Here is a 12410-nt window from a genome sequence, read left to right on the forward strand (position 1 = left end):
TATCACTTGATCAGTGTTTCCACTTTTTGATATTCCATTATGTACCAATTCAATTTTTTTAAAATTTTATTTTTCTTCAATTTTCAATTTTTGTGTTTCAGTTTAACTTTATACTTAGTAACTCGAATTTATTAATACAAAACTGGGGTATATAATCAATTTTTAGCATTAATTTTTTATTTTATTAGTTAATAATTGATTATTATATGACTGAGAAATTCATAAGTAGGGAATACAATTTTTTAAAATTTCAATTCTATAAATGTTAGTAATTACTATCCATTATATTATAATATTAAACTAAATCTTATTAAAATAACGAATTTGATAGTGGAGCCCAAAAAATATACCGAACATGTATGAGATCCCATGCATCATCCACATATAAATAACATTAAAACACCATGCATCTTCATTAACATATTAACAAAATATTATCAAGGTGTTCAAAATATAATTAGATACCACTAATAAATTAATAATGAATAACTAATTAATCAATACGTAGGTAGCTATGTAGTTAATTAAGCAGTAGGCAGCATTCCAGCAACACAGTGTTCTTGACCCACTCATCATCCACAAACAGTTTCCCAGCAGTGAAGCTCTCCGCAATCTCCAGCGTCACTTGACCCGATTTCTGAGATCCGACCCGGCTCCCTTGTTGGCCCACTCGCCGTAGAAGAGCGTGTCGAGGGCCAAGTTGCTCTTATTCCACGGCGGCCACCCCTGTCCTCCGCCGTGATGTTGTCGCCTTGGATCACGGTGGTCTTCTCCGTGCGGTGATGGTGCAGTACTGCTTGGGGAGGGGCTTGCGCACCGTGATGGTGCAGTTCTGAAGGACGGCCACGGCGTCGCCGAAGATGAAGTCCACGGTGCCTCTGATGCGGCAGTCGCGGTAGAACTGCCGGTACGAGTTGGCGTAGAGGCTGTCGATGTGGACGTTGTGGAAGACGGCCTTGTCGCCGGCGGTTAGGACCGCCACGGCCTGGTTTGTCGGGGCGGTGTTCTCGATCCCGATGTCCCCTTCTCCTCTGATGGCTGCAGTGGAACACATGTTAATTAGCAAGCTTATTTTCTAATGCATGTGAGTTGTAATTCTGAAAAACAAACGGAATTAATTTATTAAATATATGCAGTCAGAATGAGATGTTGACTTATTTTAATTAAACGATTAATTAATTAGCATCGACCATAATTTGGTCAATGGCCACCGGGTCCTCACTTAAGTGAAGTGACCTGGGTTCGATCCCTCTTGGGAGCGAATTGGAGATTGGAGGAGATATAAGGTGGATTTTGCTCAATGGAGAGATAAGGTGTGGTTCTTGGAGTGGATGGGGAACTAACTACTAACATCTAACATGACTTTGCCCGATCAAAAAAAAAAATTAGCATCGACCATATATATATATATGTGTTTAGGAAAATAATGAATTAATCTATGCATTATGAATTTGGTAAGATTTTTTTGCTTCACTATATACAAGTAGAGGAAGCAACACAATTTATATATGCTATATATAACCCTAGCTAGGTTCTTGGAAATTAGGGTTGAATACAAGATGTTACTTACTGAGAGTTGCAGAGTAAGAAGTCCTATAATCAGTAGCGTTACCCCTGCTGCCGGAGATCACGGTGGCCAACGGCTCGTCTCCGATGAGAGCAACGTTGTTCATTCCCTTGGGAACCACAACATACTCCTTGTAAACACCGGCTTTCACCAAAACCACAACCGGTGCGTCGCTCATTTGGGGCAAGCTCTTGAGGGCGCCGTTGATGGTCATGAACTGCCCGCTGCCGTCACATTCTGAGCCACAGCCGCCTGCAGTGCAGTGACGGCACCGCATCCGCATCGGAAGGAGGAATTTCTTCTCCAAGTAGCTTTGGTTCGGTGTTGGCAATCATTGCTAGACCGTTACGTACTCAACAACTCGCTTGAAGTCTCCAGCATCGCCTTCACCTTCTCACCGATCTCACCTACGTACATAAACATAACATGCGTTAATATAAGTAAAAAAAAAATATAATAAGGGCTTGTTTGGTAAGCAATATGTAATAAGATGTTAAATGTATTTGTATTATAACGTTGACAATGTATAAAATTAGTTTTCATTTTTAGCTACCTGCAGTGGTCTCGAGCTCATCAATGCAATTCTCCTTGTGCGTGACGGCTGCGCTGAGCCAGTTCCTCATGGCGGCGATGTTGTAGCTCAGCCGTCCCATTTCGATCTTGTTCACTTTGTCGGACGACCTTATAAGATCATCAATGGCGGTGTTGAGCATCTCTTCACACACCATCAACGCCCCCTGCGTCATCTCGTCCGACGACGCCGTTCTATAGCGACGCTGTGAAGCTCCACGGCTGCCGCGTCCAGCGCCGTCTTTATAAGGTCCTTAGGTTGAGTGCCGGTGGCTCCGGCGAGGCTCCTTTGGCAGGTCTCCTTGAAGTTCGTGGCAGCGCAGATATCGAAGACCGCCGAGGGTCCGCCGGAGCTCACGGCGGCGACGGCCATGCACGCCGCGAGGAAGAGGGCCATCATTATCTTATTAGTCTTTGTAGAAGTCATATGTCGTTATTACTTAATTGCAGTAGTTTAGCTTCGAGTAGTGATGAATGTATAAATTGCATGAAATGGAGGGGTTTATATATTGATGACAATAAGTTGAATCATCATCTTCATCACTTTCTTCTTTCTCATCTTGGCTTTGCTGCACTTCGTCTTCTCCCTCTCCAGAAAGCAATTCTCCCATTTGAAAATCACCATTTTCACAACATCCATATCCATCATTTATGTTGTTCACAACACAGCACTGAAGGTTGAACGTCAGGAGGGGGTGACTGGTGAGGGTGAGGTGGAGGGTGATGTGCAATTTACTTTATTTTTATCATTTTTTTTTAGATTTTGACGCATCAATTTCTACTTCACCACATTAGACACGACTTGGGCAATTCAATTTTGGGAGAAATTCCAGGGAAAAATCGAAAGCTAGTATATTTCAGTTCCAAAAATAAAGATTGCATGCACAAAAAAAAGAAAGAAAGCTCAAAGTTTGTTATTTATCGACTAATATTCCTATGTATATGTTTCTAACTTACTTAACAATTCATAGCTAGTTCCATAGATTTATGAATAGGGTTGTAATCGAATCGAATACTGTCGAATATCTCGATATTCGATTCGTATTCGTGATATTATTCGTATATTCGATTCGATATTCGATTCGATTTCGAATTCTAAATGTGATTCGATATTCGATTCGAATTGATTTTCAAATTATTCGCTTCGATTCGAGTATTCGATTCGTTTTCTAAAATTACTCTAAATTAAAAATTTTGAATTTTCAATTCGAATATTCGATTCGATTCAAAACTATTCGATTCGAAATTGTAAAGGAAAAAATGAGTAAAAAAATTAATTAATAATATAAGGATATATTTCAATACATTTACCTAATAAAAACACAGAATTGATGATTCCAACTATTTAAATTCTCAATACAAACCATAACATTCAAAACTTTGCAATCCATCAAATTTATAAATAAAGAGAAGTTTCAAACTAATCAAAATAACACTTCACTACAACAATTATCAAACATTCAATCTTCCATCAATCTTGAGGTGTATGCTCTACTAAATTTGATCTATCCATATTCCTGCAAGAATATCAAATATAAATTAGTGTTACAAGTAGATCTAACACCCAAATTCTAAAATTGTCAGAAGTAGTATTTTAAAAGCAATTTTCAATTTAGGTTCCCAAATGCAAATAAATTTAAGTAATTTATCACAAGTAAAATACTTAAAAGCTATGAATTTTAGTCTCAATATCAGCGTGGTAATGAGTAACAGACGCAGAAGTTGGAGGAGTTAAATTAAATTTTCTACAAAGAAATGCTAAAATTAAATATTTTTGAAAAAAAATATGACGTGCAGTGAATGGAGAAGGGCGATTAAGGTACGGTAAATTTGTTGCAGATAGGTAAATAGAGGCTAACATAAATGAATCAATCTCAATCTAGAAGAGATAAAATTCAAATTTGTACGAATATAGGATTCCATAAGTTAATTTTCACAAATAATAAAATTGGACAACTACCTGAGGCTCCAACGACGTCAGTAGGGTGTGGGCGGCGGCGGCAGAGAAGGCTGGCTGGAGCTGGCAGCGTGTGGGCCGTGAGGGCGGCGATGGTGGTCTGGTGTGTGGGGGGCGGGGCGGCGGAAACAAATAGAAATTAGGTTAATGAAATGAGAGAGAAAAGCCAATGTAAAGGGAAAATGCGCGTGTTTCAAATAATAGGGATATAGGCGTGGGATAGGTGTGTGTTTCAAATTTAGGGAATAGGCGTGTATCTCAAATTTTCAATTTTTTTAATATCTAATTTAATATTTTAAAATTAGATATATATTCAATATATATATATATATAATATTTATCTATTTATTTATTAATCGAATCGAATACATACGAATATCGAATCGAATATCAAAATTTCATATTCGATTCGTTTATTAATCGAATCGAATCGAATATTTATAATCGAATACGAATCGAATAATTTCGAATACGAATATCAAAATTTCGAATCGAATCTCGAATCGAGCAAAAATATTCGATTCGTTTACAACCCTATTTATGAATAGATAGTGATGCTTACTGTAGAAAAATGCAGATCTGTCTGGCTCCTTGAGAATGGTTGAAGGTTATAAGCAACCTGAGTTCTTTCACTTACCTTGAAGAAGGTAACATAAAAAACACCCATTTCACCGTGAGCAGAAATGACGTCCTAATCTGTCAATATTGAATAATAAAAGTGAGTTTATTTTTATTAAAAAAAAGTAAAGTAAAATTAAGCTTATAGTTAAAAGAAATTTCTTTGAAGACATAATAAACCTCACATGTGAAACATCGATGTTCAGCTGGGAGAAATTGGCTGTTTTCTCCTTTTGCTGTCTCAGTATGATCCATAGTTTCTGCAAAAGAACGTAGATAAATGATATTTCCTTTAGACTTATATATTGAATAAATATTGGATATCAATACACATGATCATTGACGTAATAGATTCTAGAATTGAGAAAGATCCATCTTTAGGGGAGGGGGGGAGGCCGATTCTTTATGAGTAATACCGACATTCATGTTCTGTAATCCTTATGATAATTCAAATCATATTGGGAAACGGAAGCACATAGACATCTAATGAAAAAAAAAAGCACATAAGAGAGTGATTTAGCATGAATATATGAAATACTCTTCCTTGAAGGTTAATTATGAATTCTACAGTGATGTAGTATTCAGGTACTGATGGATTGTACCATACAAGAACCCTCATAAACTAATATACTAATGAGATAATGATTAAAAGACTTAATATAAATCCTAGCAAATTATTAGACTTTTTGTTATAAATATTACATTACACTATAGCCCTTAGATGTAGTAATATATAATAGGGGGATCTAATAGGCAAAGAAAATTTTGTAAAACAACATTTTTTAAAAGTAAAGATAAACGATGATTACGTACAATGTCAATAGTGGTTTGTGTGGCTGTGAAACTCAATAGAAACCCCTGCAGATCAGCCACGATGTTCAAGCTGAGTCACTCCAATTTTGGTCAAAACATCCTTCATCAATTTGAGAAGAAAATGATCTTCACTCAGTCTTTGCACTTGATTGCGCAGAATCGAGAGAGTAGTAGAATCTAATGAGAACCCTCTTTCATGCATTAGTTCCAAAAATAATATTGCCTTATGAAGTTCATTTTTCTTTAGCAAACCATGGAAAAAGACGTTGTATGTCACACTATCGGGTGCACAACCACGGTTCTCCATCTCTACAAACAAATGTTTTGCCTCCTCCATTGACCCTTCTTGACAAAGTGAGCTAATGATCATTGTATAGATTCTAACATCAGGTTGTGGACCTGTAGAATAAAGTTGGTTGAGAAGATCTATAGCAACATCACATTTTCCATTTTTGCATAATCCATAGATAAGAGTACCATACGAGACTAAATCGGGATTAACACCTTTCTCTCTAATCTTGTTGACTAACAACATAGCTTCATGAATCTCCCCATTTCGGCATAACCCATCCAATAATATATTATAAGTAAAGATGTTAGGACTCACTTGTCGAGCTTCCATATCCTTAAAAAGCTTCCAAGCGTCAACAAATCTATCTTTACTAAGGAATCCATGTATCATGGTATTATAAGTATGTGTATTATGCTCCAAACCTCTACAAGGAACTTCAAGGAAAATAAACCAAGCTTCATCAACTCTTCCCATCTTGCAGTATCCATTTATGAAGCTGTTATAGTACTTAATATCAGGCTTAAGTCGGTCAAGAAGATTTCTTGCAACATCAAGTTTTCCATGTGTGCATAATCCATTGATAAGAGTAGCATACGAGGCTGTATCAGGATTAACTCCTTTCGCTTCAATCATGCGCAGTAATGAAAGAGCTTCATCAATCTCCCCATTCCTGCACAGCCCATACAATAGTATATTAAAAGTAATCAAGTTAGGACTAACTTGTCGGGCTTTCATATCCTTGAAAAGCTTCCAGCCATCAGCAAACTTATCGCTACTAAATAGTCCATGTATCATGGTACTATAAGTAAATGTATTATGCTTCAAGCCTTTACAAGGAACTTCAAGGAAAAGAAGCCAAGCTTCATCCACTCTTCCCTTGTTGCAGTACCCATTTATTAAGCTGTTATAGCAAACAATATCAGGCTTGAGGTCCATGTCTGCAAGAGAATCAAATAATTGTTTCGCTTTATCAATTTCACCTCGCAAACAGTACCCACCTATTAGCGTGCTATAAGCCACAACATCAGGAAAAATATTTTGTTGCTTCATATTTTCCAGCAAATCCTCGGCCTCATTCATCTTTCCTTGTTTGCAAAACGCATGGATCAATATACTGAAAGTAACGACATCCAAAGAGATATCACAATCAGCCATTTCATTCAGCAAGTTTTGAACATCCTTCAGTCTACCAACGACACACAAACCCTGAATCATTGAATTATACGAGAATACAGTAGGCGAAACACCCTTACCTACCATCTCGGATAGGAGCTGGAAAGCATCACCCACCATTCCACATTTGCATAACCCATCAAGTACTGCGTTATAAGCCTTAACATTGGGTCTCCACCTAATTTTTTCTTCTAGTCTACGAAGCAAATCGTGGGCAATAAGAACGTGTCCAGATTTGCAGAGCCCATCTATGATCGTCAGAATCATAACATCATCAGGCTTGCAGATTCCAAAACTCAAAATATTTTCAAACATTTCCACTGCGCCGGAAACCTTATCATCTAAAAGCAGTCCTCTAATGAGAGTGTTGAAAGTTGTCGCATCTGGTTCGAAACCGCTCTTGAGGAGAATGCCCATTACAGAGAAACCAAAGCCTACACGCTCTTGAAGACAATAACAATTAATCGCAATATTCATCGTGTAGCCATTCACAGGGGCACCCATTCGACGCATTTCATCGAACACGTGGAGGGCAAAGGAGTACTGCTTCATCTTTGCAATAACACTCAAGAGATTGTTGTACATGCGAGCAGAAGGCTGTGGACGCATTCTCACCATTTGGTGAAACAACTGAATAGCATTATCTAATTCTTTAATGCTACTGAAATCTAATCTGGGCGGCTCAGGTGAAAGGAGTCGATCATTGCCACTGAAACAATGGAAATTCGAACAGAAATAAGAGAATGGTGGAACATAATTACCGATTTCAGGAGAAGCAACTCGTCTTCTACGATTCAGATTAGTGGCAGAAGCAGCGGTTTTTCTGCTCATCTTCATCGGTGGCTAAGTCTTCGGCGTATAGTGAAAAGGGAAAAGTTTCAAAAGAGATTTATTTTGAGTATATTATACCGCATGTATTCAAAGGTTGACCTTTTAATTAAATCTCGCTTTTTTTTTTTTTTTTGAGACAATTAAATCTCGCTTTATTATACTTGAAAGAATGATTTTTTTTTTGATAAATTATATAAATAAATAAATTTAAATATTTTAGAACGGTAAACTCGAATACAAGACCTCAGTTCTCGGACATTAATCACATATCACTAGGCCAACACACGCACACTAGTTGAAAGAATGATTAATCCTAAAATATGTGGTGAGACGTGTCGTAACAAATAATAGAAGTATATAAAAAGTAAAAAAAAAATAGCACTCAGAGAATAATTATCCAATTCGATACATTACGCCTAAGGCTTCACCCAGAAAAATGATCCACTAACTCAAGTTAAAATACATATAGACTTACATAATAAGACTCCCTTTTACAACATCCATATACCTTCCCAAAATTTCATCAACAGTGAACAATTGAAAGCAATACGACAACTCACCCTTAGCCCTTAGGCGTGAACTCAATGCATTCACGAAAGTTCTGAAAATAGCATACGCTTACAAGAAAAGGGAATTCTCAAATTTTAATGGAACGGTCGAAATGAAATTTCCAAGGCAACATCGAGTTTTTTATGCTACTGATTTAAAGCCCAAAGGTACAAGTTCAGACCACTCTACAATTTTCATAAAAATTCAAATCATATATTTATATTTTGTAAAGTTCGACCCATGTCTACAACTCAAATGCTTGATTATTAACCTTTATGATGAGACAAACTCAGCATAAGATTGCTTGAGAACTATTTGGAACCATTCTGCCAATTTATCAGTAGGCAAAATCATATACAAAGAGATAAGAGACACATCGGTACATTCAGATGTACATCCATCCGCTCTAATCATCTCTCATCTATGATTAATAAACTCTAATTGAGAATTGATGAATACACATTCGGATGCACAAAAATTTATCTAATTGAGAACCTATGAATAAACTCTAATTTTGATAGGCAAAATTGAAATTCGGACAAATTTTTGGGATGAATGGAAAGCTTATATAATAGTACACTACAATTTTTTAGAGTTTGAAAAATAACAGCAATGCACTTATTGTTTGTGGATTTACAATCAATTTAACCTCCAAAAAATATATTGTAATTGACCTCCAAAAAATATATTGTGAAAGAAAAAATACAAACTAGATAATACAAACTAGAAAAAATATATTGTGGAGTACATATTTATAAAAAGTAATTAAAAGTTCAAAAAACCCTTTCTACAATAATACAAACTTTGAAAGAAAAAATATCTAAATATTTTAGTATAAAATTAACTAGATAATAATATTAATTAAATAAAAAATGTGTTCTCAAGACTTTGAGAGACAGAATATCTAAAGCTACGAGACAGTAGAGATGCATGAAATTACCTCGATAAAATATAGATGAAGTCACTATTTGAGCATAATACTGCACAAGGGGTTCATCTACCTACAAGCCCCGATAAAACATTCTACAGATAGTTACCATACAAAACAAAATGCTCGTCGTTAAACTGTTTCGACGTTCCTCGGAGTTCCTTTTGGTCATGAAAAAACAGATCCATAGACACAGTTATGTATTCTCAACCTCCTTGTCAATTTCATCCACATGATCTCTAAGAATTTTCCACTGCAATAAGAGATAAGCTAATAAGATGCAAATTCAACTTAAGATAGGGAAAGCACGAGGAAGAAGGTGCTTATAACTGAAACATACCTGGTCCATTGACAATGAGATACCTGCAATCATGTATAAAGGGAAGTTACTTTATGGCCACAATAAAACAAAAAATATAATTTCAATTCAATAATGTATAAAGTTTCACCAAATACCGATCCATACAGACATCCACAGGATCACAAATTATACAAAATTTATAGGAAATTTCCTATGTAGTAAAAAGTTGGCACTATGAGCATAAAGATCATATATAAAGTTTCACTGGAGCATAAAGATCAAGGAGGTACATAAGTCTAACACGTTCACATGTGTGTCAGACTCTCAGTTAACATTACAAAGCAAAACAGTTACCAGTAAAAGACAGAAAACATAAGTAGAAGAAAAATGAGTATGGGTGTGTTAAATAACTAATCAGTAAACTGGAAAAAGCACATTCTCCCATGCTCAAATCAGAACAGTTCTCTGAAATGTTTAGTCGATCTTAACCTCCTTCAAATAACTCATGCCAATTCACTTATATAACAAAGAACAAAGTAAAAGGGCAAAATCTATAAGCATCATGGTTATCCTGGTAGTGAACATGAAATACAAATAAAAAGGAAAAAAAAACACACACAACACTAAAACAAAGCATACATTCAGACCAAAGGTGACCAAATTTTTAGCAACCTTGATCCTTCCTAGCTCCAAAAATTTTCTTATAAAAAATAATCCAATAGTAACAACGAATTTTATTAAACACAAGACAATGAAGAAGATTCAAAAACATATAGTAATAAATATGAAAGTGAAGAAAGTAAATAAGAGACATATAATGTTAGATGAGATGGGTATTATTTACAGATCTTATTGAAGAGGGATCTCCCACATATGTCAACACAACCAGGTTAGCTTCAGGAAACTCTAGAGCATGGAACACTAAGTGTTCAAAATGAATACAAGCAATCACTACAAAAGATAATTCTCAGCCAACACAAAACGTTCCAGCTGGATGCCTAAGCTCAAGTGCTCAACCACAAGTTCTCAAGCTTTTTACCACTTCCAAGTCTCTGTAAAATGATATCCCATATGACACTAAAATCTAAATGACTATTCCCAAAATATCAATAACTCTAGTCTCTAACAATATAGAGATGCTAAAAGCAGAAACCTAGAAAGAGTCGAACGAAGCTCAACCCTTAGCAGTTAGCAATCTACATTAACATAATTCCCAAGCATAGTTGACTCATATTTGAGAGAAACCGAGCATCTTGCAGTCAATGATACAAACACAGGCTGGAAAACCATAGTTATTAACCACACGGCCCAGTAACACCAAAACTTTTTGAAGTCTCTACATATTCTATTTCTACCAAACTAATGTATTTCATGGAAGTAGATGTACTTCAACCAAACTCATACGATCAGCTTCAAGCATATAGATACTATCATTTACACTCGCAACACATAACACCTTATCCAACCACAGTCTTCTAGAATATTGAGTGTATCTGTGCAATTTTGTGTTTTTGTATAGATGCAATTGGCATAACATTAAGAAACTAAAAGGTCAACAAAGCAAACACCCTTAAACATAGATTAGAATGAATAAAAATAGACCTTTCTTGCCAGGAAATTCCTTGCCGTCTTTAGAATAGAATTCCCTGATATCCACCACAACCTTTCCATGCCAGTTCCTCACCGACACTTTTCGATTCTTCGACAACTACATCCCCAAAAGATCACAATCTCGGTTATTTAAAAAAAAAAAAAAAAAAAAAAAACGAAAATCACTTCACGGTAATAAGAGGCGGGAAATAAGCATAGGCACCTCGCATACAACGATTTGATCAGAGTCATCTGAATCGTTGTCGGCCTTCAATGTCTTCTTCGGAGGCTCGTCGCCTTCGGAGAGCGCGTCTTCATCCTCCCTCTTCTTGCCCCTCTTCGACATTTCTACTTATCTGAACATAATCACACAAAAACAGAAATTAATAAATAGGCAATCAACTTCATTTTAATGCATAAACATGAGCAAAAGAATGTCAAATGAGAACATTTGTGAGAGAAAACCCTCAGTCCGTGCTGTGTGTCAAGAGAGAGAGAGAGAGAGAGAGAGAGAGAGAGAAAGAGAACCGCTGTGCACTGCAGACTGATAGCCGGAAGGGTTTGGGGGGAAATTGGAATGTTTGCTTAGGGCTTTTATTTCAACGTATGTGCATACCGCTTGAAAACTTGCCGCTTCAGATTTTTATTTTATTTTTTAATTTTAATTTTGGTGGGTAGAACTAGTAAAATTAAATAGAAACATAAAAAATTAAAGGGTTCTTTTATTTTTTGATTTTGGTGTGCAAATTGCAATTAAATCATTAGTTCCTGTATTATCAAGCTAATTTTAAAGTTCACATGCAAAATACAAATTTGGTGAAATTTCGTGTAGTTTTTAGCTATTAACCCAAAATTAAAATAGCATACCTTATGAATTACGGTTCAATCCCCCCCCCCCCAAAACAGGGGTCATTATTGGTACCTAAATACAAAAATTTTGGGGCTTGGTTGTTCATATTAATTTTAAAAACTATCTATCAATACAATAACTTAAAAGTTATAGTAATTTGAATTTCTTATCATATACATATTTTTAAAAAATTAAATCTGATATGATTAAATTAAAATTAAAGTGACACTACTCGGATAGAAAATGACATTATTTTACTTATTAAACATATTAAAAATACAAAGGGAGTATGTTAAATAAGTAAAACAACATGGTTTTGCTTTGAGTGGTGCTATATTAGATTCAATTTGACCATGTCAAATTCAATTTGG

General features: G+C 35.7%; 3 protein-coding genes across 7 annotated transcripts; all 3 read right to left on the minus strand.

The window, feature by feature from the left end:
* Positions 1–389: 389 nt before the first annotated feature.
* Positions 390–7917, minus strand: LOC131008635 (pentatricopeptide repeat-containing protein At1g62914, mitochondrial-like). 3 transcript variants are annotated; one of them, XM_057935578.1, is made up of 7 exons: positions 6133–7917; positions 5526–5924; positions 4898–4972; positions 4657–4790; positions 2121–2808; positions 1571–1974; positions 390–1038 (listed from the first exon to the last, which is right to left on the minus strand). In XM_057935578.1, exons 1-2 carry the CDS (start codon positions 7825–7827, stop codon positions 5892–5894), a joined length of 1728 nt encoding a protein of 575 aa, XP_057791561.1. In that variant the 5' UTR covers positions 7828–7917; the 3' UTR covers positions 390–1038; positions 1571–1974; positions 2121–2808; positions 4657–4790; positions 4898–4972; positions 5526–5891. The 3 variants fall into 3 exon arrangements, with proteins under 3 accessions (XP_057791561.1, XP_057791559.1, XP_057791560.1); XM_057935576.1 differs by having other exon boundaries at positions 5526–7914; XM_057935577.1 differs by lacking the exons at positions 390–1038; positions 1571–1974; positions 2121–2808 and having other exon boundaries at positions 4637–4790; positions 5526–7914.
* On the minus strand, positions 758–2313 carry LOC131009924 (putative pectinesterase/pectinesterase inhibitor 28). The gene is made up of 4 exons (XM_057937323.1): positions 2121–2313; positions 1921–1974; positions 1571–1819; positions 758–1038 (listed from the first exon to the last, which is right to left on the minus strand). The coding sequence occupies exons 1-4, from the start codon at positions 2311–2313 to the stop codon at positions 758–760; spliced, it is 777 nt and encodes a 258-aa protein (XP_057793306.1).
* A 1380-nt stretch (positions 7918–9297) lies between the features above and the next one.
* On the minus strand, positions 9298–11817 carry LOC131008636 (RNA polymerase II transcriptional coactivator KIWI-like). 3 transcript variants are annotated; one of them, XM_057935581.1, is made up of 5 exons: positions 11718–11817; positions 11413–11545; positions 11202–11307; positions 9639–9661; positions 9298–9551 (listed from the first exon to the last, which is right to left on the minus strand). In XM_057935581.1, the coding sequence occupies exons 2-5, from the start codon at positions 11533–11535 to the stop codon at positions 9495–9497; spliced, it is 309 nt and encodes a 102-aa protein (XP_057791564.1). In that variant the 5' UTR covers positions 11536–11545; positions 11718–11817; the 3' UTR covers positions 9298–9494. The 3 variants fall into 3 exon arrangements, with proteins under 3 accessions (XP_057791564.1, XP_057791562.1, XP_057791563.1); XM_057935579.1 differs by having other exon boundaries at positions 11639–11731; XM_057935580.1 differs by lacking the exon at positions 11718–11817 and adding an exon at positions 11655–11680.
* Positions 11818–12410: the final 593 nt, after the last annotated feature.

This window comes from Salvia miltiorrhiza, chromosome 2 (genome assembly GCF_028751815.1).
Source record: "Salvia miltiorrhiza cultivar Shanhuang (shh) chromosome 2, IMPLAD_Smil_shh, whole genome shotgun sequence".
NCBI classification, from domain to species: Eukaryota; Viridiplantae; Streptophyta; class Magnoliopsida; order Lamiales; family Lamiaceae; genus Salvia; species Salvia miltiorrhiza.

Bases quoted from the DNA above. Each gene is read 5' to 3' on its own strand.
- LOC131008635 (XM_057935576.1), bottom strand. From the start codon at position 7,827: ATGAAGATGAGCAGAAAAACCGCTGCTTCTGCCACTAATCTGAATCGT.
- LOC131008636 (XM_057935581.1), bottom strand. From the start codon at position 11,535: ATGTCGAAGAGGGGCAAGAAGAGGGAGGATGAAGACGCGCTCTCCGAA. The intron at 11,308-11,412 runs GTGCCTATGCTT...TTGGGGATGTAG, and splicing joins ATCAAATCGTTGTATGCGAG to TTGTCGAAGAATCGAAAAGT. The intron at 9,662-11,201 runs GTCTATTTTTAT...ACATGATTGCAG, and splicing joins GGAATTTCCTGGCAAGAAAG to GTATCTCATTGTCAATGGAC.
- LOC131009924 (XM_057937323.1), bottom strand. From the start codon at position 2,313: ATGACGCAGGGGGCGTTGATGGTGTGTGAAGAGATGCTCAACACCGCC. The intron at 1,975-2,120 runs GTAGCTAAAAAT...TTATGTACGTAG, and splicing joins TGAGCTCGAGACCACTGCAG to GTGAGATCGGTGAGAAGGTG. The intron at 1,039-1,570 runs GTAAGTAACATC...GTTCCACTGCAG, and splicing joins TTCTTACTCTGCAACTCTCA to CCATCAGAGGAGAAGGGGAC.